At 40.3% G+C, this 24,658-nt stretch overlaps 1 protein-coding gene across 2 annotated transcripts in view; it reads left to right on the top strand.

Annotated features, from left to right (window-relative positions):
- The window catches only part of rps6kc1 (ribosomal protein S6 kinase polypeptide 1), a 151,571-nt gene that overhangs the window by 51,304 nt on the left and 75,609 nt on the right, over positions 1-24,658 (top strand). For both annotated transcript variants that reach the window (XR_007933597.1, XM_028820164.2), the window contains exons 8-9: positions 9,747-9,871; positions 15,229-15,321. Coding sequence is in view for 1 of the 2 variants with exons in the window: in XM_028820164.2 (XP_028675997.1) it covers positions 9,747-9,871; positions 15,229-15,321 (218 nt within the window). In the remaining variant the exon portion in view is untranslated. The remainder of the gene's footprint in view (positions 1-9,746; positions 9,872-15,228; positions 15,322-24,658) is intronic.

Here is a 24,658-nt window from a genome sequence, read left to right as displayed (position 1 = left end):
AGTATGGGGTGAAAACCTCACACCAACATGGAGGAAAAAGTGCAGAATCCACAAATGCCCTGTGCCCTGGCAGACACGATGGACATGTTCTTGTCGAAATTGTTCAAACTGAGACTTTGCACTTTAAAGTTGTGTGGCATCAGTGCTAACTACTGAACAGTTGTATTGCATTGTGTTTGGTATTCTTTGTCGTTTCACTTTTCCTTTAATAAGATGAAACATATGTTTGTTAGAAGAAGTTATGAAATTGATGAAGCCCTGGAATAAATCTGACCTTTCTGAATAATTTTGATAGGGTTTCTATTTTTCCTCTGTTGTTAATGGGCTGTATAATGTGACACATTTGTATCCAGTTATTGTTATTTTGAAGTCATTAGAATCAATCAAAGCCAATAATAGGATGATTGTGAGTGGCGGTTCTGTTTAGTTAGGTCACTTAAAAAAATCTTCAATGGTTCAGAGACTTGCTTTCAGAATAAATGTTCTGATATGCATTTCCTCAGTGCCAGAAATGTCATGGTTTTGTTTAGAGTGGAAAAGCTCCTACTGTGATGAAGATCTCGATAAAAGCTTACAACAAAAAGTGTATTTTTTAGCTTTACAAAGAAATCCTCCTTGCATGTGCGGTGTTGATTCAAATGAATAACCTCTGTGAAGAAGCTGCTGTTTATACATAATCATGGTCTTTGCAGGACTAGGAGCTACAACTGTGTTTATCCTTTCTTACCTGCTTTGTTTGGATATTATATTCCAGCCTTGTTGAAGGGTATGCAGCAGGGGCTCCATTTATTAACAAGCACCTGCAATTCTTGGATCACTTTGTACTTAGTTAAAGTTGGAACTCATGCTGCTGAGCAGAAGCTGAGAAACAATTTACTACCATTTATCTTGCCCAGTGTCACATCAAAATAAAAGGATAAAATCGGATCAGGCAATACCTGTGCTGACTGAAAAAATTCTACATGTAAGAAAGCACAGGCTGAAGTTTAAGTTGCACATACAATACTGTCCTGGGCGGACTGCTGCCATGGCTGATAGACTGGACTGTACAGGGCCGTGTAGTCGAGTGAACTTGACATCATAAGTGTGTCTTCGACTGATCTGCAGTGATGATGTGCTTACTATTTTTATTTTTTTTAACGTTGTCTTGTTTTGGATACTTTTTCAGGCGCAAAGAAGATTTTGCAACAAGAACATTTTAGATTACACTAGGGGGCTCTGCCCCCTGCTCGCTTCGCTCGCAAACCCCTGGTCTTGGGTAACCCGAAATAGATTTGAGATTGTTTGTCTTGGTAATTGTTACATATGTATCATGTTCACCGTCACGACATCTGTAGGTCTATGTAATTATATGTAAATGAGAATAGCAGTTTAATTGTTATGTTATGTAAGTATAGAATGTCTTTGAGTTTGCGCAGATCTGTGTATGAGATATATTGGAGCGTAAAGGTATAGATGACGTACAAAGGATATCTTCATACACCACATTTGTAGTAAAGATGGCGTGTTGTCCTTGAATGAGTTTTCCTTGGTATGGAGTTATTATAATCTTGACGTTAACGTCACATGCATGCCGAACTCTTGAGAAGGCTACATAAAGTTGTCCATGTCTAAATACAGGCTCAGAGAGGTAAAGGCCGACTCTGTCCGTGGTCTGTCCTTGGGATTTGTTGATTAGGTATACATTGTTTACGGTTAGTAATATGGATGATTGCACTTACTGTTAAAATGACCTATTTCCGTTAGTTGAACTCTTTTGTTTCTGAGCCGTGGCTCCTTCGCTTGCGGTGCATAGGCGCATGCGCCTTCCGTACTATCTCGTGTTTGACTATGCTGTGTTTTGTGGACGTTTGGGGACTCCGTACCTTCTCTGGTTTGACTGTGGGGCGGGACGCTGAAGCCTCTTCTGATTGTGTTTTCTGTGAGTACTTATGTGAATCACATTACAGTAATACAATACTATATGTTGTGCAGTCCGGATCTGTGGGGTTTCTGTACTATCTCGTGTTTATGCTTGCAGTGTTGTTAGAAGTGCGTGGACCATGCTGTGTAGTGTGGACGTTTAGTTCAGAAGCGCGTTGTAGGCGCCTGCGCCTTTCGTATTTTTCCCGCGCCTTCCGTACTATCTTTGTGGACCTGTGGGGCCTCCGTAGCCTCTTCCGTTTGACTCTGGGGTGCAGCGCAGAATCCTCTTTTTTTTGTGTGGCTGTGTCGTTAGTCGTTAGCTATGGACGCATTGTTGCTTCATTTCTTATTTACGTTAGCTGAGCTCTTTCGTTTTTGAGCCGTGACTCCTTCATTTGCGGTGGATCAGACTTCGCTTGCGGTTTATGAGACGTGCGCTGTAGGCGCCTGCGCACTATGCCTCCTGCGTCCATCGCCGTGTACCTGGGTCCGTACCTTCCGGTTTACCATTCTCGGTTAGTAATATGGATTAGAGAGATTAGGTCAGACTTTATTAAGACCACAAGGAAGTTCAAATGCATACAGCAGCAGAAACATAAAAAAACAAGAATAGAGACTCGTAGGACTGATAATCCAGGCAGTGAATGAATTGATAAATAAATAAAAATAACCTGAACAAGTACAGTACATCAGGTGGAAGCACTGAATTTCCTGATGGCAGTGGGCAGAAAAGTTCCTTGGGGCACCTAGCCCACCTGTGGAATAAATGTGCTCCAAGAGAGCGCCTCCTGGAGGGGATTTACCATGGTGGCATCCAGCTTTGCCACCATCCTCTTTTCTACAACAGCTTCCAGCAGGTCCAGGGTTCACCCTGTGATAGAACAGCCTTTCCTTATATGTTTGTTCAGGCATTGGGCTTCTTCTGAGCTCAGGTTGCTTCCCCTGGAGACTGCAGTGTACACCACCACACTGGCTACTATGGACTGGTAGAACTTCTGCTGCACCTTGCTGTTCATGTCAGGCCATCATGTCCAGCTCCATTGTGTTGTCAGACCAGTCCAGTTTGTTGTTTATGTGAAACTCCAAACCCGTGTATGTGTATGTGAACAGTATCAGTATGATGGAGGGCCTATTCAGAGTTGCTAATAGTTGATTTTTTTTTTTTATTCCTATATGTGAATACATTTTACAAGCCCTCAAGAATGAATGCATTGCCTTAATAGACTACACACATATTAAAGACGACCAGATGTGGCCTTTACACCAGTGATTTGAAATCACTGAACAACAAGGACAATATTTCTCTGAGGAAATGTGCATGAGCAATTGCACTTCGCACGGTAAATGATGTGCTGACCCTGTTGTGCAATGACAGCTTTATTGAGCAGCACTGACAACCTCACTCAGTGAAATTAGTGCTGCTGGATAAAGACGAGCCATTCAGACGTATTACAAGACCACGAGTGATGCGCTTTTATTCCTTTCACGGCACTGGTATGGAGTTCTTATGCTTTTGACTAAACTTATATTTCAAGAACATTAGTATTGTACATTTGGCTAATGGCCTTATCTAGGGTGTGAGTGACACATTTACCATACGGCACAATTCTGCCCATGTGCTCCAACTGTAAGAAATACAAGCAGTTTGATGTTGCACACAACGCGAGGACTGAATGGCCAACATTGTTGTTTTTAAAGTTCAACGTTTCATCCGCTAACACACACTGCTTGCCTATGCACAAACATCAGCTTAAGTTAATGTTTTTTAATTTTCCAAGTGGGCATAAATGTTAAAAGATAAAGCCTTGTTGGGATCGGTAGACTAATTAGGAGTGATGCCCTCTTAGCAACCTGAAGTACTGTAGAAGACCATGAATTTCTAGCACTGATATAACTTGCCATCAGGATGACTGGAAAGTAAAGAGTGACAGACATTTAAAGAAGAATGAGCAACACCCAGACCTGCAGGTGCTGGCAGAGCCTGGCATTTCATACCAGTCTCAGTCAAGTGTCACATCCAGAATCCAGCCGGCTAGTACCTGATCTGACAGGTGTTCAAATCAGCAACTTGGCCAGCGCATGGAGCAGAATGAGGCACACTTGACTGCATTATCTCTCTTTTTACATGACTTGCTTGTTGAAGAGGTTAGAGAAACCTGACTGATTTTTCTGATTCCGAATTAAGACTGGCGTGAGTTGTTGTAGACTGCCAACAGTTGGCTTTGCCAGGGATTAGCAAAAACCGAGCAAGTCAAGCATCTTTGGCCTAAATAAGCATCGGCTGGCTGTCAGGAAGGGATACATATAAAGAAATGACAGTGGGTATCGGGTGGCACAGTGGTTAGTGTGGCTGCCTCATGGATTCAGAACTTTGAGTTTGAATCCCATGCCTGGACATTTTCTTTCTCTGGATACCCCAGTTTTCCATATGCATGTTAAGTTATTTGTTGATTAATCTAAAGTGGTGTGATTTGTAAATGACCAGACCCTATAAGTGACAGGCATAATGTCCAGGGCCGGCTACTGCCTTATGCCCACAGATGCTACCCTCAGTTAGATTAAACGGGGTTTGCAAATTTTGCTAAATGACTTTAGAAATGTGTCGGGTCCTTTTGGCATTGTTGTTGTCAACTGTTCTGAGGAGACCGGTCATGCAAGAATTCCTGTACGCTGAGGACACATGACAAGAAGCTTCAAGTTGAATGTTTGATGGGGTCTGCAGATATCTAGGAGGAGTGTAGAAAAGTAGAAAGTCTAAGCTGTCCCATGATACTCTGTGAATGTCATGCCTGGAACCCTGGCTGGGGTTCGAAAGCCTCGTTTATGTCAATTTAGTTTATTTTTTATGTTTGTTACTTATTTAGTTTCTGTATGTCCAAATATCTTCTGCTACGTTCCTTGTATTTTGAGGGTGGTCCACCTGCCCATCATCCCAACGGATTACCCTCCACCCAATAACGGCTGAGGAGAACCCCACAGTTCCTTTGTGGTTCATTGAATGCGCTTGTCTAGTTGGTAAGTTTCTGCTTTCATTTTCTGTGCTTTTCTGGTTTTCTGGGTTTTTCTGACCTTTTGTTCTGTGTTTTGGCTTTTCTTTGGATTGTATTTTGGCTTGTTATTTGCCTTGGATTGCGTTCATAGTTTCAGGCAATTCATTGGCCTCGTGTGCTCCTTTGAGCTTTATTTGGTTACAGAGCATTTTGTGTAAGAATAAATCTTTTTATTTCTAGAGGTTCTACATGTCCTCTTTTTGTTACTAGCCAGGTTTGATGGTCTGTCCTGCTGTAGTGAGCAATTTTTTTTCTGGACCTCTTTGTGCTTAGGAGCTCTCTAGTCCACAACAGTGAAGAGATTTATTATTCTCAAGAGGTTCCCGAACGTGAGTGGGACCAATTTAGATGGGAAGCTCATTCCACAGCTTGGGTGTGAGGACCAAGACACATTGTCCACTTTTACCTTGTGTGTCAGGAGGAGAGATGATCAGCTGAGAGGCTGAAACTAAGTGCCAATGTATAGAGACCCCAGTTCTGCTCTACACGTCTTTCCATTCTTCTAATGGAAGAGTTCAGTATTTTTGTGGTTCTGTTCAGGGGTATCTAAATAACTGTGTTCCTGTGTGTCGGAGCACTAGGAGGGACGGATGGACAGTAAGGATTTGAGTTTCTAGGTCTACACTTGGCCTCTTAATCAGGTCTTTGTTAATATGAGGAGTCTGCACAGCATTAACAGCAGACATCTAAACAAACGCTGAACTGAGAGTGAATGGGCATAACCGTAAAATCAATGAATTCAAAATAAATAAATGAAGTGAGCTGTTTTTTTTTTTTTTTTTTTTTTTGTTTTGTTTTTTTTCATGACTGTATGTGCATTCAGAAAGCTTAACTTTACTTTCAAGCAATCATAAATCCTGACAGATTGCTTAAGATTCCACTTTGACAAATGACTCATCTCCTTATAATTTGACATTACAATATTTGTCACTGAAAAGACAAGAGTATTTTATTTTGCTTTGTATTTAAAAAAAAAAAGGCTCTTTTATGTTTAAAAGCTGAATCCCGTGCTGCCCTCTGAACTGAAGTATGCAAATTACCCAACAGAACCTTTCGAAGGAACAGCACTTTTGATTTTCTGTCTAACAAGCACTTGCAACTGTAAATAATGCATTTAAATACATACTTCTGAAATAGCCACTTACATGTTACATCGAGCATCATCCAGCAAATAATCATTTACAGAAAAAAAAAAATCAGTTATAATTACAGTTGACGAAGCATGGTTTCCATATAAAATGCATTAGTTTGGCTTGACACATTAATTACCTGTTTTTGCAGATGTTTTCCTGTATTGTTGTGCAAACAATTTACAGAATAATTACAGGAAAGTGAGACGAAAATAAAATAAGTGGGAGGGTTTTGCCTCTGTATTTTCATTCAGGCTGATCGGTAAGTGATGCAGCTGCACCACTGCAAATGGAAAGGGACCGGCGACGATCCTATGAAGGTTGTCATTAAGACACTTTTGTCCAGACTAATATGTTCATTAGGCATTTACATTCAGTATTCTTTAATTTTCCTAAAATTGTTTTATTTGCACTAGTCCATTTGCTCTAAATTATAATATTTTTGCAAAAGAATAAATGTCTTTTTTGTTTAGAGTAGTGTAGTGTCATTTCATCGAGTGCAGTAGATCTTGACTATAGAAGAGTTTACTTGGCATTCTCCTGCTTCTCAGTTTTTCCAAAAAATCCATCCATCCATCCATTTTCCCACCATGCAAAGTTCTTTTATTTGCTTATATTGATCACACTGGAAAGTAAACTGAATTGACACTAGTGATGATCGACACTAATATTAACAAGCCTTCGGTCTAAGGATTTAGTGACTTTGAGGAGTGTGCTGTTACTGTCTCTGCCGATCTCGGTATTGACTACCAGCAGTGAGCTGGTGATATCACAGGACCCCTCGTGTGCTCCCCTCATTTCAACGTTTCACTGAGCACCAAAGAGATTTTCAGGTGGTTAATTGTGCTGTAATATATTCAGAGTTTTTCCAGAGTACATTTCTTCTTTCAGGTTTTCAGAATGTAGCCCAAGGGTGCATGACAATAACTCACTTTAGTTTTATTCTGATATCTAAACTTCTAAACATCTTAACGTGAGGTTGACATGGAGAGACTGTGCCACTGCATCACACCGCATATTAACTTCTGTATTGACACTGTTGTACCCTACGTAGCAGTGCACTGCTTTCCAAACAAGCAGCCCTGGATTACCAAGTCTAAAAAGTCTCCTGCATGATAAGAACAGAAGAGCATTCAAAGCTGGTGACAAAGAATCTCTGAAGGGCATAAAGAGAAAGCTGAAGTAAATGCTGACTGTAGGAAAATAAGCTTACAGGGCTTAAATAGAAGCAAACTTGCTCAGAATAACACAAAGGACTTTTGGAATGGACTGTACATGATTACTGGACTTGAGCATTCCAGGGCTCAGGTGCTAGAAAGGAATGTGGACCAGGCTAATGCTCTGGACCAGTTTGTCCATATTGTTTTCCTGTGCCATCCATCCATACTGCAACCACAGCTACTACCAGTTCATCTGGCATGCCTAGTGAGGAGTCCACCTCTAACAATCAATGTGGGCTGTCAGGAGACAACCGAGGAGGCTCCACACAGGAAAGGCTGCACCAGAGAGGCTCTTCACACCTGGCCGCACGTACAACACACCTGTCAGTATGCGTAAAAAGGAAACTTGAAATGAGATTGTATGTCTGTGTATTTGTGTCTTTAAGGTAAGGTCTTTTATGTATGCAATAAGTGAGTGTAACTCTCTAAGAATATTACCCAGACTGATGTATGCTTCAACGTGATTGGTGAGTGGAGTGAACGCTAGCTCCACTCCGCTATAACCAGACATTGGATTAAGTTGGCTTGCCAATTGCCTCATGTTTAAACCCAGCGATATGAAGCAGGAAGGAGAGGATAGAAATAAGCTGCGGCTTGTATTATCTTGTGTTAGTGCAGTGATGGCCACCCTAGTGAATAAGAAGCTGCACTTTCATTGGTCCAAGCCAGGGAGGTGAATACCTCCTATTGAAAATGTTTGAGTAGCATAGTGTTACCAAATGTTTCAAAGAATGAGACTCGTCTCTGTGAACAATTAAGTACTTGAGCCATTTGTTACTGCTGTGGTCTCTGCAGCATTAGAATGGTTAAAAAGGACGAACAGGCCTCAAAGTAAACAAACAAACAAAAACCAGACTAGGACTTCACTGGTGTGCTCTAAATACAGGCTACACCCCAGTCAACCTGACCCCAAACTCCGAAAGCCTGCAACGGCCCAAAGTGGGGCTCTAGACTTAAAAGTTCAAAAATATTAAATACACAGAAATGTCCTTCAAGGGAGAGGATGACTATAATCCTTTGGATTTTGTGAAACCAAATAAAACACCTAAAATGGGCATGTAAGGGAAATAAATAGCAAAAAGAAGGTAAAATGGGTATGCTTGAAAAAACAACCCGGTCTGAAGCCAACGCCAAAGCAAAAAATAACCATAGACCAGAAAATCCCAAATATACCTACAAAAGATTAATCATATTCCGTGGCGCTCTGACAATCTTAAGGGAATTTAATCCTCACCCTGAATATAAAGGCGGAGGGCGGTTCCTCACTGGTTATGTCATTATGGCCCTGCCTTTTTGGGGGTTGTACCCATAAAACACAAGGGATTAATTTAAATAATAATACATAATAATCAAGGCAATAGTAACAAAAATTATGAATATGCTTTCAATATTATTTGAAAATATATAACAAAGAATAAAAACTCTTAAAAGATTGCAAACTTGAATTAAGGATCAGACCCAGGTGGACATATAACATTTGTTAAAAAAAGTGTTTCACTTTGAAAGTTCCAGTAGATAAAAACACATTATTTACACGACAGCTACCAGAACTGTCAGTATTTTTACTTGTACTGTGATGTGGGTTATTGGCCACACTGCCCACTCCTCAGAATCCCCACTGAGGTAGATGACAGTGTTGTCTTAGTCCTGTACCAGGATACATTATGGGTGCCTGCTTCTGTAGTGGAAACAGCAGATTCAGAAAATTAATGCATGAGTTACAATTTTTGATGGTTTTTTTAGTACAGTATTATGACACTTCTTCGATTGTCTTGTATTGAGTATGTGGCACCCGGCTGGGGTTCCTACCTGGACGGGATGCCCAGGAGGACCGGAGGAGGGCTTGTGCCTTCTCCAGAACACGAGGGGGCGTCCGCCCTGGTTGCTTTGGGGGCCACGGGTACAGAGCATGGAAGCTCAACCCTGTAGGGGCCCGTGGTCACCGCCAGGGGGCGCCCCGATGCCTTGGGAGCCCTGGACCTCAGTACTTCCGCCACACCCGGAAGTACTAGGGGGAAGAGGATTGGGGACACCCGGAGGACTTCCGGATATACCGGCAGAGCTTCCGCCACACAGGAGTGTGGCTACAGAAACCCTCAGGAAGCACCTGGAGTCCTTCTGGGGTGTATAAAAGGGGGCAAGAGTCGGATGGAAGAGGATGAAGCTTGGTGGAGAGGAGTGGAGGCGGACCGGAGACTGTAAAGGCATTGTGAGTGTGGCCAAGGACTTGAGGGGTGATTGGTGCTGCGGCACTGGGTATGTGCACTATAAATATGATAAATAAACGTGTGTTGGGTGAAAATAACATGTCTACCTGTCTGTGTCCGGGCTGTTCCCCACAAGTATCATATTGAAATCTTTGTGTATTTTTTTTAACACTAATATCTCTGAGTTATCAACTGATTAAAACATTAATTAATTCTTACATATTTTTTCAAAAGGTGAAACAAGTCCCTTGCGCCGTGAAGCTGTCAAAAGAAAAACAGCTGAATATTTAATGCGTGCCGAACAAATCTCCAGTCAACACCTAAAAACATCATCAGAAAATGGATCCTTCCAGGTAAAGGTAGGTTTGTGGTATGCTGTATATTGTTTACTTAATGAAAAGCATTTGAATGTCATGAATCGTAATCCACAAAATGACTTGGGACTACGAGTTGGGATAGTTTTGCACCATTCAAATTAGTGGTGGATAGCACCAGACTGTATTGATATAGTGTGTTTGTTCATTTTAAAATACACTACTACAAAACATAACCATCAAGTTTAAGTGTATGGTGACATGCACAGAGTAGTGTGAAATTCTTAATTTTTAGTTGTCTGACCAATAGAAGCACATTGAACCAGTCTGTTGCCTTAATCAGCAAATATTAAATTATAATTTGCCCTTTGCAGCAGAGCAAACACAGGTAGCTTTAGCCCGGGCACAGCTGCAGGAGCAGTCAAAAAGGAAAGGCAAAGCCGAACCCAATTGTCTGCCTGATTGTTGATGTTCAAGCTGCTTTCATGACAAAGTGAAATGGACACCATGTTATGTTAGCTAAAGTGAATATTAGATACACTGCACAAGTGAGTGGCAGTGCCACTAAAAGTTATCTGGAGAAAAATCTCAAGTCACCTTTTACTGTATGTTGGTTTAGTTTAAGTATCAAGTACAAATATGCTGAATTTTGTTCTCATCTGCCTTCTGTGCAGAGGCATCTGCTGCTCCTCTGAAAGATTTGGAGTGACAAGTTTAAATCTGTGTGCAGTGTGCACATTCTGGGATACTCTTTAAAGGATTGTGGAAGTGAATTCTCATTCTACCTGAGCCATTCTGACCACACAAAGACCTTCCTTAACTTTTATAAGCACAGATAGGAAACTACAACTGAGAGTAGTTAATGCGCATGGACGGACACAGGGAGAGAGCTTGTTAGAATCACCAGTTAACCTAATACACACTGCTTTAGGAATCAGGAGAGAAAAACTAGGATGCAGAATCTGTGAGGAAGGGCTGCACACTATTTAATAACTACAGTGCATCCGGAAAGTATTCACAGCGCTTCATCACTTTTTCCACATTTTGTTATGTTACAGCCTTATTCCAAAATGGATTAAATTCATTTTTTTCCTCAGAATTCTACACACAACACCCCATAATGACAATGTGAAAAAAGTTTACTTGAGGTTTTTGCAAATGCAAACCTAACAAAATGTGGAAAAAGTGATGCGCTGTGAATACTTTCCGGATGCACTGTAAATGTGAACATGAGAGCATCTTCCAAAAAGGAAATTGGGGAAGCTAAAAAGGAATATTGCAGAAAAGGCGAAAGTTGACCCAGGAAGTGGATGTAGGAGTGCACCACCTCTACAAGTACTTGGGGGTCCACGTCAATGACAGGTTAGAATGGTCTCATAACACAGAGGAACTATATAAGAAAGGGCAGAACAGGCTCTTTTTTTTTTTTTTTTTCTTGGGAAACTATGTCCCTACAACTCTGTGATGGCCTGTGCGATGCTGATACTGTGGTGTACTAGGCTGGTAACATCCCATCAGGAGAGGCCCACCAATCAACAAGCTGATTAACAGGGCAGGCTCGATTATGGGACCTACTCTGGACCTTCTGGAGTTGGCAGCAAAGGACAGAATTAAAACAAAACTGACTGTCATTATGAACAATACTGCACATCCTCATACTGACACACTAACACTGTGGACTTTCAGCCAACGAGTCATTCAACATAACTCTTGACTTCATACTAACGGCAGTACAGCTGTATAGCACCTCACTGGGACTGGGACTGCCATGTCAGAAGTTTTTTCTTTCTTTTTAGTCATTCTGGTGTGTGATGAGACCATAATGTATGTGTGTGTATATTTATTTATCTATTCATGTATTTAAAGAGCTTCTGTAAAAAGCCAAATTTCCCTACGTGAAAAATTGGATAACTTCTCGACAGTAACAAGGACTGCTAAGAAGGTACTGAATAATTTGGAAATTGTAGAGGGAGAAGTGCTGCTTAGATTAAATAGGCAGAATTCTAACAAATTACCAGAACCAGATGACATTTATCCTCAAGTGCTTAAGGCAGTTAATGAGTGTATTCATTGATCCCTAAGGCATATTTTTCAAAAGTCACTGTATTTATATTTGTAATTCATTTAGACAACTCTGTTTTCATTAAAGAATCTTTTTCTGTTCATCAGTATCAAAAATGGCAAAATAAATTCTCTGTGATGGTAATAAAATGTGAAAACTTCCAAGAGGGTTAATACTTTTTATGGGCACTGTTTGTGTGGTGCAGTATACTGACATTTTGTCCTCAGCTGGTAGACTACCTACATACAATTCTGAAATGGATAACATGTTTTCAGGAAATAAATAAATGGACAAAATTTGAGATAACGAATATCTGTACCTTTTGAGTAGCAGCCTTCATCTTTGTTTCCCTTTAGAATGTCTCTGGTGCACCCAGTCAGGTAAGATGAAAAGAAATAATGCCATGTGAGCTTGTCCTTTGAGACTTTCAAAAATTCTTTGATTCGGCCTCTTACAAACATTTGAGTATTAAACTATCAGCTGCAGGGGGACATGGATATGCTGATTTAGTTTAAACTCCGAAAGATAGTGGATATCACACAAGAGACTAATGCCGTGTTCAGAGATCTCACAAGGGGTGTTAGTCCTGGGGCCGCTGTGCTTTATCATTTTTAGCTGCCTCCATACTTGCAGTGAAGCTCTCTGTGATTTTGCAGCTGTTTTATTTTAAACCATCTATCATACGCACTGTACTGAGCTATTTGTAAATCAGATTTCTTACAATCTGGTGAAAATAGAATGGATGTATTTGTGCGTCTCCAGTTCTTGTACCAGCTAAATATAACTGCCCATTGGAACAAATTTAATCTAACAAAACATGTTTAGCTCTTTGTAGGTTGCCACTGGGCTTGGACAGTCATGACAAATGCCAGTTGGACAGGAGTTCTTAAGCTTTTAACATTTTTGGTTCTTTCCCTTCATTTAAAATACTTGTATTAATTCATACATCTATCCATCCATTTTCTTATTGTGTTTAGTTCAAAACTGGGACTCTAGAAAGTCTTGGCATGTCCTGGTAGAATGGAATACCTGTCCGGAACCATCCCTGGATGGGGTGCCACTCCATTTTAGGACACACTTGTGTTCTTTTATGAATGGTTGTTCTTTGTTAAAATTTCTAAAGTTTCATAAGTTTTCTTTTATGACTTATTGATTTTTACTGAAGTTTTGAAGCCCAGAATTGTTCTTTTGTATTGATTTTGGCTTGTTTAATTTTTTCATCACATTTTGAAATTCCTGCTGTGCCATATTGTTTTTCTAGTGGGTGCTGCCATTTTACAAGTTAGTAGCCATAAAGCTTCAGCTATGGTTGGTTAGTCGGTCATTCAGTCAGTCGGGCAGGGTGGGGGAGTTGATCAACTGGTCAGGTGGTCGATAAATTAATTGGTGTCTCAGTCTGTCGATTGGGTAGTCAGTCTGTTAGTTGGTCAATTGATTGATTGTTCTGTTGGTAGGTCAGTTGGGTGGTCAGTCGGCCTCTTGGCTGATTGATTGGTTGTCTTGTCAATCAGTCTGCCTGTTGGAGGATACGTCTGTTGTTGGATTGAGCGGGCAGTTGATTGATCAGTCTGTCACTAGTCTGTCAGTTGGTTAATTGATTGGTCTCTCGGTTGTTTAATTAGAAGTTTTGTGTATGGACTGTATTAGTGGCTATATATTTTCACAAATATAAATTTTTCCAGTTACTTATGTTGTGCAGCATGGTGGTCTGTCACTCTCTCGATGGTCTGTTGATTAGTCTGTTTGTCTGTCAACATGTTGAATGATTAGTAGATTGGTCTGTCAGTCAATTGTTCAATCTATAAATTGATTGGCCTGTTAATGGGTCTGTTGGTTTGTCAAACAGCCGGTCTATTTCTCAGTCAGTCTGTATGTTTATTATTTGATTACAGTAGAAGTTTTGTATATAGTAGTGACTGTATTTTTAAGTTACATTATTTTCCAACTATGTTGTGCAGCATGGTGGTCTTTCAGTCTGTTTGTCTGTCAGCCTTTCAAATGATGTTTTGATTGGTCTTTTCTTCTGTCTGTTAATTGTTCAATCAGTCTTTTTGTCATTCTGTCTGACAGTCTTCAGTGATCTCTGTCAGTATGTCAGTCAATCAGCCTCTCTCTGTTGGTCTGTCAGTTGATCAGTATGTCAGTCTTTCTAGCAGTTAATCAATTTGTTGGTCTGTCGTTTGTGAATGTTCTGACTGTAAATAGCATTAAAACATGCATGCAGAATTAAAATAATGCCCTATATAACATAATAGTGACATCTCACAGTATCTTTGTTTGAGCTGGACAGTTTGTCAAGAAGTTGGTAAAATATTTGTCTGATTGACAGTAGAAGTCTTACATGTAGTATTGACTGTATATTTTCCAGACAACATTATTTTCTGGGTGTTTATTATGATGTGCAGTATGGTGGTGCATCCCGGTCCAGGTGTTATCTGCTGGGGTCTCTGTGCTTCTGGTCTTTGCTGCAGTGTTCCTTCCTGACGGTCAGGCTGATGATGACCTTCATCATACCTGGTCACTTTAGTTTCTGTTAGGGCAGCCTCTGGTCACCCAAAGCCTTCAACTTGGTTTGCCCCTATGTACTTTTTATTTATTTTTTTAATAGTAATCAATGCAGATTTTTTACTAAAGCTTCTTGCCTTTTGCATCTATGTCTAGTACCATATGTATTGATAAACACATTTGTCATTTAATTTACAAATCTCAAATTAATTTACAAAATAAAATGCAAATATTATTTGTATACAAATTCATTATTTTGAGTTTTATAGAAAATAATGTAATAGTATGTATGTATGTATATGTATGTGTGTGTATGTATGTATGTGTGTGTGTGTGTGTGTATATATATGTATGTGTATATATGTGTGTGTATATATATATATATATATATATATATATATATATATATATATATATATATATATATATATATATATATATATGAATATTTTTTTTAAACTATTTTTAAGGCAGGTGCTACAGATTAAGAAAGATTGTTTTAAATTTGTATCTATTAAAAAATAACAGAACTGTATCTGATATATATCTTAACTAGTGTGATTGCAGCATTGTTTTTTTTTTTTTTTGTTTATGAAAAACATTTCTTGTTCTCATTATCCGTTGTGGTCTTTTGAATTAATAAGTAGCTGCATTGCAAATGACCCTTTTAATGAAAAGAAAACAAAACAACAACAAAAAAGCAGCCTTCACCTTTCATCTCTGCCATCTGATTTATGATAAATGTAGTTTTCTTCAATCTGGCATTTGCTCCAGTAGGCTATCTTCCTTCAAGTGCCTTTCTGATTGATGTTTAATCTTTGATATCTTCCATTAGCCTCCGGGACTGCTAAGTTCAAGGCCCACTTGGAACCTGAGGAGCCCTGCAGAGGAACTGAAGGTCTTCCGAGTCCTTGGGGTGATTGACAAGGTAATTCTTCACCAGCTCTTCGAGAGTTCAGTCATAAATCAACCTCACGCCAACTGCTTGTCTTTGAAGTGGTGGATCTTTAGGATATGAAACAAAAGCAAAAGGGCTGAAAGGCATCTGCTCTTAGTGAGAGCATTAAAAAAAGGCCTGCCAAACTAGAAAAAAGTGTCCTTTAATGTACACATATCATGTAAGGTCATGCAAAGTGTGTTGGTTTAAAAGGCTGGGCCAAAGGTCACTGTGAATTTAAAACAAGTATACTGAGCAGTTTAAATGAGAGGCACTTTTAAGTGAATAATTGCAGCCACATAAAAATACTGTGTTCGTAGATGCTTTAGCATAAGTTAGCATGATTTTAAAGCTTAAGTGACACTGAGACATAGTCCTAAGCTTCTCTGTACAGGTTGTATGTTACGTTACGAAGGCTAACCAATAATAACCTTTTGAGATACTGTATAAAATGTCTCCAGAGACTCGGGTGATTCAAATTCAGACTGTAGTCATATGTTAGCTATGAACCGACTGTGGATCCCTCTGAAATTTAATTTTTAGACAACAAATTATTAATGACTAAGAGAGAAATTTAAATATTTACAGGTGAGCAGTGGGAGGTGGAAGCTTTTTCATTTATGACATAATGGAGATGAAACAAAATTCAAACCATTGAACTTGCAAACTGTTTAACAACTAAAAGTGAAAGCCTAGGACAGGGAAGAGGCATTTGCTGCTTTAATGTGATTATATGTTAAATGTCCCATTCTAGAAGAGGCAAACATTAAGACAGTATACAAATGAACGTCACAAACCTGCTTACTCTGATTAGATACTTACATGTACCAGAAGTTATCGAACATGGAGAAGCCACAGAATCTTTCTTTCCTATTTTTTAAAATCATAGAATTTTAGAGTGACATCAGCAAATTCAGCTTGTGAGACTGCTCACACTACAAGATAGCCAGTTCTTTTGATTGTATGACAGCCCAATCATAAGATGCAATATGTGTATGTGAACGATGGCCGATGATGCTGAAATTTGGGCTGACTCGGGAAGTCAGTCGGCTGCTGCATATTGCGTTTAAAATCGTGTCAAGATCACACAGTGTATGCTGGGCACTAGATTATACAGACTGTGTTCAGCAGGACAGTAAGGGGCAGCTACAGTCTTCACCAGTAGTCCCCTTTCTGCAATGATGAACTCTTACAAAAATGTTTAATTAAAACATACAAAAATGTCACTGGAGGAAAACTGATGAATATAATTAAATGGAACAAAATGCAGAACAAGAATGAAGAACCTTGAAGAGGAAGATGCTGCGTTCAAGACTTGTTAAGTTTTTAAAAATGGCTAAATAAATATCAAGGTTACATAAACTGTTGGCATCTATGTGCACAAAATATGCTTATATTATAAAATGAACATCCCTTGCAGCATTCTGTCAAGTACAAGGTATAGATCACAGCACAAGAAAATATGTCTAGTAGAGCAGGCCATTACTCTGTACTCAAGGCTAAGCTGTAAAAGCTGTGCATATAAAGCAGACATTGTAAATATCATCCCTTGCTGGTCTATCACTGTAATTTTTTCTCATAAAGTGCTTACTTTAAAAATACATTTAATATTATGTAAAGCATTTATATTTCTATTTTTTTCTAAGCTACTTCAGTCCCCTTCTGCTCTCTCTGTGGATACCCCACCAGCAAGTGGCTGACAGAAAAAGGCCTCCACTAAGGAGAGTATTTCACAGTCTCAACCCTCCATTGCAAATGTGCAACGGAAGTGATAGTAGCAGACGAGGCTTTGGGAATATCTAAGTTTTGAGTTACTGTCATAGAGGTGGTCCTATGATGGACTGACCTGTGCTTCCTAACTGTGTCTCCTCTAAAAGATGAGGTGCACTCGGCAGAAAGAGGACTCCTTATAAAGCATTATGGTCACTGGCTTATAAATGTTTGTTGCTCGTATGGGCTGCCCTGCATACTTGAAAATGTCCCCCTGTTTAGTCAGAATGGTATACAGAGGATGAGTGTCAGCCATCATGGACATCCATTTTTAAGTGTCTGTCCATCAAATTCCAGAGGGTCCTCACTTACCCCCCTGTATTGAGCCAGCCAGCCATATCGGTGTACTGAACTTGCCATTTTCAACAACAGTAATACTGTTACTTCAGCAGACTGCCACATTGAGAGCTGCAGCTGCAATGACAGTCTGACAGAACATCTAGAATACTGAGACCTACGCACTTCAAAGGAATAATCAGAAATAAAGGCGACTGCGGCTGTTCTTGTTCCAACCCTCATTGTGGGCAGGCTTTATCAGGCTGTGGTCCACAACATGCACTCTCTGTATATTTGTGAGCCCTCACCACCATCTCATGCTCTCCATCAAAGTGACAAAACTCGGAGGAGTCTTGGAAGTGAAGTAGTGAAGAGAATAATGAGACACAGATCTTGAACTAGCTGTTGAAGAGTGCCCTGTTGATGTGTGCCTCCTTCTGGCAACATTTACAAGCTTGTCTTATTTGCTTTTTACTCTACCATACTGCCCAGTTTCATGTCTGAAGTGGAAACGCCCACAAGTCCTCCGGTTGTCGTCTTGTGAAAGCTTGTTGTGTGCCTGTGGCTTTTTAGATTGCCTTCTACTGGTGTGTTAATCCATATGTGATGAAGGTGGTTCTGGCTCTTTTTCCACTTACCCTGGGCTGAGGCAGATGGCAGACCTCCAGGCTTCTTGTGGCCAGACTGGTGTTAAATGTCTAACTCTACATTTAATGAAGAATCAGTAGAGCAGAAGGAAGTCAGTCTTGTGTTCTCCTGGATCTAGCGGATGATACTTCATTAACTAAAGCTGCTCCTGTGAAGGAGATTCAGGGCTGTGACAGATGCATGACCTTAGGCTCTCTCCAACCTTGCATGCTTGCACTGACAGTTTTTTAATTTTTTTTTTTCCATCAAGATGTTTACACGAAGTAGAAAACTTCCCAGAAATGCAAAACACATGCGATGTCGCTGCAGTGACCATATAAAGGTCAAGGTGTGCATTTCTGGGGTATGAGAGATTGCGGATAATTTGTGGTATTGCATGCAAACTGAAATCTTTTTGATAGTGTCTTTCTGATTTTAAGAAATTTAGCTTTAGTTATAGGCCGTCAAATTCTGGAGGGTACTTATAATTTTTATGATGGATCAGTTTGACTTTCAGCCTTGGCCTTGGCTTACGCTGACTGTGTTCATCTCTTGTTCATATCACACACGGTCTCTTACCAAGTCAGTAAAGTAAGAATAAGGGAACATGAGACAATCAGAAGAACAACATTGCATTTGTAAAGCGCTGTTCTCAGTACTCTAAGAGCCCCTTCAGCCACCACCAATGTGCAGCAGCCGCCATTTTGGACGCTTCACGCCTGGACAAACTGGTGAGGAAGGCAGGCTCTATTGTAGGCATGGAGCTGGACAGTTTGACATCCGTGGCAGAGCGACAGGCGCTCAGCAGGCTCCTATCAATTATGGAGAATCCACTGCATCCACTAAACAGACAGAGTAGCAGCTTCAGCGACAGACTGCTGTCACCATCCTGCTCCACTGACAGACTAAGGAGATTGTTCCTCCCCCACACTATGCGACTCTTCAATTCCACCCGGGGTGGTAAACGTTAACATTATTCAAAGTTATTGTCTGTTTTTACCTACATTTTTTATTACTCTTTAATATTGTTTTTTTTTTTTTTTGTATCCGTATGCTGCTGCTGGAGTATGTGAATTTCTCCTTGGGATTAATAAAGTATCTATCTATTTTGGGCCAATACACTCCCCACACATTAGCTATTAGGTGGTGAATGCATGAGAGACACAGCCAATAAGGGACTGGGGAAGGATCAGGCCATGATGAGCAGTCATTAAACAGCATTAGGGTTAAATGAACGTTAATGTTGCATTTACTTGCTTTCTGTCAGATGGAGAATATGAGGTTCCCATGCAGAAATTTGATATGGCCACCCTTCAAAGTGGGAGCTCCAAGTTGGGTGATTCAAAACAATGTAATGCTGACCTTTCACCTGGTTAGCCAGAAATATCAGATTTGTCGTTGAATTGTATTTGGAGGCAATATGTTTTTAATATGTTTAGTTTCATCGTTATTTTCACAGAAAAGTAAATTTAATCCTTAACTGCTTTTTGTGTGGATCAAGTTTCAAGTCAGCATTGTCCTTATTGTTTCTTTCAAAACTCTGACTGGAAATTCAGATGAGTTCATTGAAATGGGAAGGAGAGAAATCACAAATTCTAACTCCAAAAACCCCCATAGTACACGAACGCAACATTCAGTAATTTCCAGTGAGAAACTGGAAAAGCCATCAGAGAAACATAATAGGGCAACACTTATTACAATTCGCTTATACAAGAAACTCCATATTGAACCCCAAAATCAGCCCTTCAAAGATGCTGAGCCATGAAGAAAAATTAAGGACACCTTGGTGGAACTGAGCAGAGCAGTGAGCAGCCCACAGACAAATCCACGTGCCCCCATGACAAAAAAAAAAAAAAAGCCGAGGCATAGACCCCTAGACCTGACCAGCTGGACCACTAATTTCCATTTGGCAATATTAGAAAGGGATGAATGGATCATATTTGTTGCTTAGAGTTCAAGAGCAGTTACAATTAAGATTTGTGTTGAGAGGATAACATTCATTCATGTGGAGGTTTTGGGAATTAAGGACCCTTGTCTCTACTGAACATAAGTCTTGAAAGGAACGTGGGAAGCAAGATTTTTGGATGAAGGCTACATTTTGAATTAGTTTCAGGAGATGGGGGCAACAGAGGGAAGATCATGTTGCCAGAATGAACAAATTGATAGTGATCACAAGGAAGCCTTGGCCAGCCTCTTGTGCAATATAGGGATGCTCTGGTTATATAGTAACAGATGAGATAAACTGCACAGTGGGCTTTACTTGCTTTGAGAACTTATCTGAACTACTGGTAGAAGGAAAAGGGTGACAAAGGAGTATCATTATAACAGGACCTCAAAGACTGGATGGGGGCCTGTCTTCATCAAAGATATCACCTAACGTCAGTATGCCCTGACTTGCACAGAAGCAGAAAATTCTTGGGTTGTCAACAAAACATTGGGCCTACCTAAGAAATACTGCTGCATTTAAATGCCCCCTATGGACAGAATAGCATTTGGTTTCTAGCTAGCAAACATTTCACCCTCTCCTTGTTAAAGAGCAAACTACTCTAAGGCTAAAATGAAGGGATAAACTTGGGGTGTGTTTTGTTTTCAATGTTGATTGCTTACACTTCTCTAGTAATTGACTGAAGAAAGACCTAAAAAAGTCACAAACGTTTGGAGCAGACACTGCAAGCAAAGAGCAGGATGGAACAAATTGAAATAAAGTAAGACTCTTGTTGGGAAAAGTTGAAATAGTTGTCTTTTTTGAAGTTGGCAAGCTTCTAGCTTTTCTTGGATATATACTGTAATCTAGTGTTTTGTAATGATTGTGTACACATTCATAAACCATATTTATGTATAAATAAGACGCTGTTGTAACACTAGTCTTGGTAACAAAACATCAGCTGTCATACACTGTAGTAACATTGGCTATATCCTACACTCGTGTGCTCTTGGAGTTGTGATGTTTCACCTTCCCACTTCATGCATTGATGTAAATTTCTGGTCAAACTATTTGAAGAAACGTGAGGGTGCTGTTGTTTGGTCTGCAAAAAAAAAAAAAAAGCATTTAAAGATTATTTCATTGAACACAATGCAGCTTAAGAGCAAATACTCATATTAAATGTGCGTCACTTCACTCCAAACACAGTGCATCCGGAAAGTATTCACAGCACATCACTTTTTCCACATTTTGTTATGTTACGGCCTTATTCCAAAATGGATTAAATTCATTTTTTTCCTCAGAAGTCTACACACACAACACCCCATAATGACAATGTGAAAAAAGTTTACTTGAGGTTTTTGCAAATTTATTAAAAATAAAAAAACTGAGAAATCCCATGTCCATAAGTATTTACAGCCTTTGCTCAATACTTTGGCAGCAATTACAGCCTCAAGTCTTTTTGAATATGATGCCACAAGCTTGGCACATCTATCCTTGGCCAGTTTCACCCATTCCTCTTTGCAGCACCTCTCAAGCTCCATCAGGTTGGATGGGAAGCGTCGGTGCACAGCCATTTTAAGATCTCTCCAGAGATGTTCAATCGGATTCAAGTCTGGGCTCTGGCTGGGCCACTCAAGGACATTCACAGAGTTGTCCTGAAGCCACTCCTTTGATATCTTGGCTGTGTGCTTAGGGTCGTTGTCCTGCTCAAAGATGAACCGTCGCCCCAGTCTGAGATCAAGAGCGCTCTGGAGCAGGTTTTCATCCAGGATGTCTCTGTACATTGCTGCAGTCATCTTTCCCTTTATCCTGACTAGTCTCCCAGTCCCTGCCGCTGAAAAACATCCCCACAGCATGATGCTGCCACCACCATGGTTCACTGTAGGGATGGTATTGGCCTGGTGATGAGCGGTGCCTGGTTTCCTCCAAACGTGACGTATGGCATTCACACCAAAGAGTTCTGTCTTTGTCTCATCAGACCAGAGAATTTTCTTTCTCATGGTCTGAGAGTCCTTCAGGTGCCTTTTGACAAACTCCAGGCGGGCTGCCATGTGCCTTTTACTAAGGAGTGGCTTCCGTCTGGCCACTCTACCATACAGGCCTGATTAGTGGATTGCTGCAGAGATGGTTGTCCTTCTGGAAGGTTCTCCTCTCTCCACAGAGGACCTCATGACCATCGGGTTCTTGGTCACCTCCCTGACTAAAGCCCTTCTCCCCTGATCGCTCAGTTTAGATGGCCGGCCAGCTCTAGGAAGAGTCCTGGTGGTTTCGAACTTCTTCCACTTACGGATGATGGAGGCCACTGTGCTCATTGGGATCTTCAAAGCAGCAGAAATTTTTCTGTAACCTTCCCCAGATTTGTGCCTCGAGACAATCCTGTCTCGGAGGTCTACAGACAATTCCTTTGACTTCATGCTTGGTTTGTGCTCTGACATGAACGGTCAACTGTGGGACCTTATATAGACAGGTGTGTGCCTTTCCAAATCAGGTCCAATCAACTGAATTTACCACAGGTGGACTCCAATGAAGCTGCAGAAACATCTCAAGGATGATCAGGGGAAACAGGATGCACCTGAGCTCAATTTGGAGCTTCATGGCAAAGGCTGTGAATACTTATGTACATGTGCTTTCTCAATTTTTTTATTTTTAAATTTGCAAAAACCTCAAGTAAACTTTTTTCACGTTGTCATTATGGGGTGTTGTGTGTAGAATTCTGAGAGAAAAAAAAAGAATTTAATCCATTTTGGAATAAGGCTGTAACATAACAAAATGTGGAAAAAGTGATGCGCTGTGAATACTCTCTGGATGCACTGTACATTTTGACCTTAAAATGGCATTTCAGGCTGACCAGGCTGTTTTATTTTAAACAATTAACTAAGGTGAAAGGTCAGCGTTGTCGTTACAGTTTGGGTGGCTTTGTATTGTCAGAATTATCTGACTTGAGTTGGTAAAGCATTCAGTTTTGATTTCGTAGCTCAGAGCACATGAGTGCTTACAGATGATGTTAGTGTGCTAAACATTTTTAACACACATTTACTGAAAAAGGTAGTTTGTATCTTTCCACTCTTTTAGATTGTTTCTTTTCACCTGGAAGAATCAGTGATGACCTAAAGTAGGCAGTGACCATTAAGATGACTCACCAATATGTCAGAGTGAACCCTGGATATCTCCATCTAGACATAGTGGAGTCTGTTCCCACTGGCTGCCTTTCCTCCTTCTGTGCCACCTGTTCAGCCCAGGGCCTCTGGGCACTTCAGAAAGTGGTAAAGTGGCACCTCACTACATTCTTTTCAGGGCCTAGAAACTAGAAATGCAAAATGGGTGGCCATCCTGCAGAGCCACTTGTCTCTGTGGATTCAGGGAGAGTTTTCGTCCTAAAGTCATAAGGCTTGGCAGCCATTTGTGTGTGTTTTTTTTTTTTTTGGTGCTCAAAGTAATTTGAGTAGTCTGAAGGAAGATATATAATTTGAGAATTTCATGTACACATGACTATAGACCTTGAAGTTTACTATTTGTTTGACATTTTCTATTGTATGCTGCGTTTCATTAAAGATAAAGCTTGCTTCCTCTCTGTAGGTCAAAATCATTAAACAGTTGTGCTCCATCTGTTGTTTTTTAGCACAAAATGCAGCTGTGAGAAATCCCTGGAACTAAGTGTCCATTCTGGGTTTTTGGAGAGACGTGTGCCCTTGTTTGCATCGCAGTGATGAGTTCAACAGTACGTAATAAGTGAGTGAGTGTGACCTGAGAACACACTGGTCCAGAGCATCACCTTGTGATCTTTTTGTTTTGACTTTTTTGGTCTTCCATCTGCTGCGTCTGAATGGTAAATCCAGCAAGCTGAAGCTGGACGTTGACTAAGTGCCTCCAGTTTTGAGTGAGCACTAGCAGGTCAACTTTCAGTGTGGGGTTTCTTTGTATATCATTGATTGTTTGAGCATGAATGCATGCGTGCTCATTATTAAATAATAATCTATATAACGAACATTACAACAAAACAAAAATATTTAGAAGGAAAAGGAGGAGTTCTTACACAAATACATTCCTGCTTCATTCAGTAAAAATGTAGTGTGACCAGTGTGTAATTTCTGGATGGATGAAAAAAATCATAGAAACTGGGAAATAACTGTTTGCTTAATGAAGGTGGGAGTCTAATCAAAAGAAAAAATGTGTTGGGGCAAAATGCTGCAGCCACAAGGAGCCCTCAGGACTGAAATTGAGATCCACTGCAGTAAAACGTAATACATAAGTAATAAACAAAACAATACTGAAATGTGTAATATAAAAAAGGACAAAAACACAATCATGGGTACAATGTTAATCTATATATTTATATATAGCAAATGCTAAGGGTTGTGTCCATCTGGCATGTGATTAATCACAGACCACTGTCAAAAAATTCTGATGTGATACGTGCTGGTGAAGCAAATAATGTGGCAACCTCTGTGAAATTATTGGGGTTTACGTCTTTCTTACGGCAAACTGCCCAGGTGAACTGATCTAGAAAGTGACACAGCAGAAAGAAAAAGAGCAGCAACATCTGCTGAGCATGAAGTAGGTTGCAGAAGCCGATTACATGATGGGGGAAAAAGAAGAACAACATCTGTGGCATCCACTGACCGTCCAGCACATACGGCACGACAACCTGCAGGTTTTCAGAATCTGCTGGGGCTGGAACTTTAATCTTGGGAGGACTGTAAGTCCACTTGTTTCCAAGCATTTAAAGACAAA

This window comes from Erpetoichthys calabaricus, chromosome 15, assembly GCF_900747795.2.
Source record: "Erpetoichthys calabaricus chromosome 15, fErpCal1.3, whole genome shotgun sequence".
Lineage (NCBI taxonomy): Eukaryota > Metazoa > Chordata > Cladistia > Polypteriformes > Polypteridae > Erpetoichthys > Erpetoichthys calabaricus.
The sequence above is the reverse complement of the archived record's forward strand: the minus strand, read 5'-3'. Positions and strand labels throughout refer to the sequence as shown.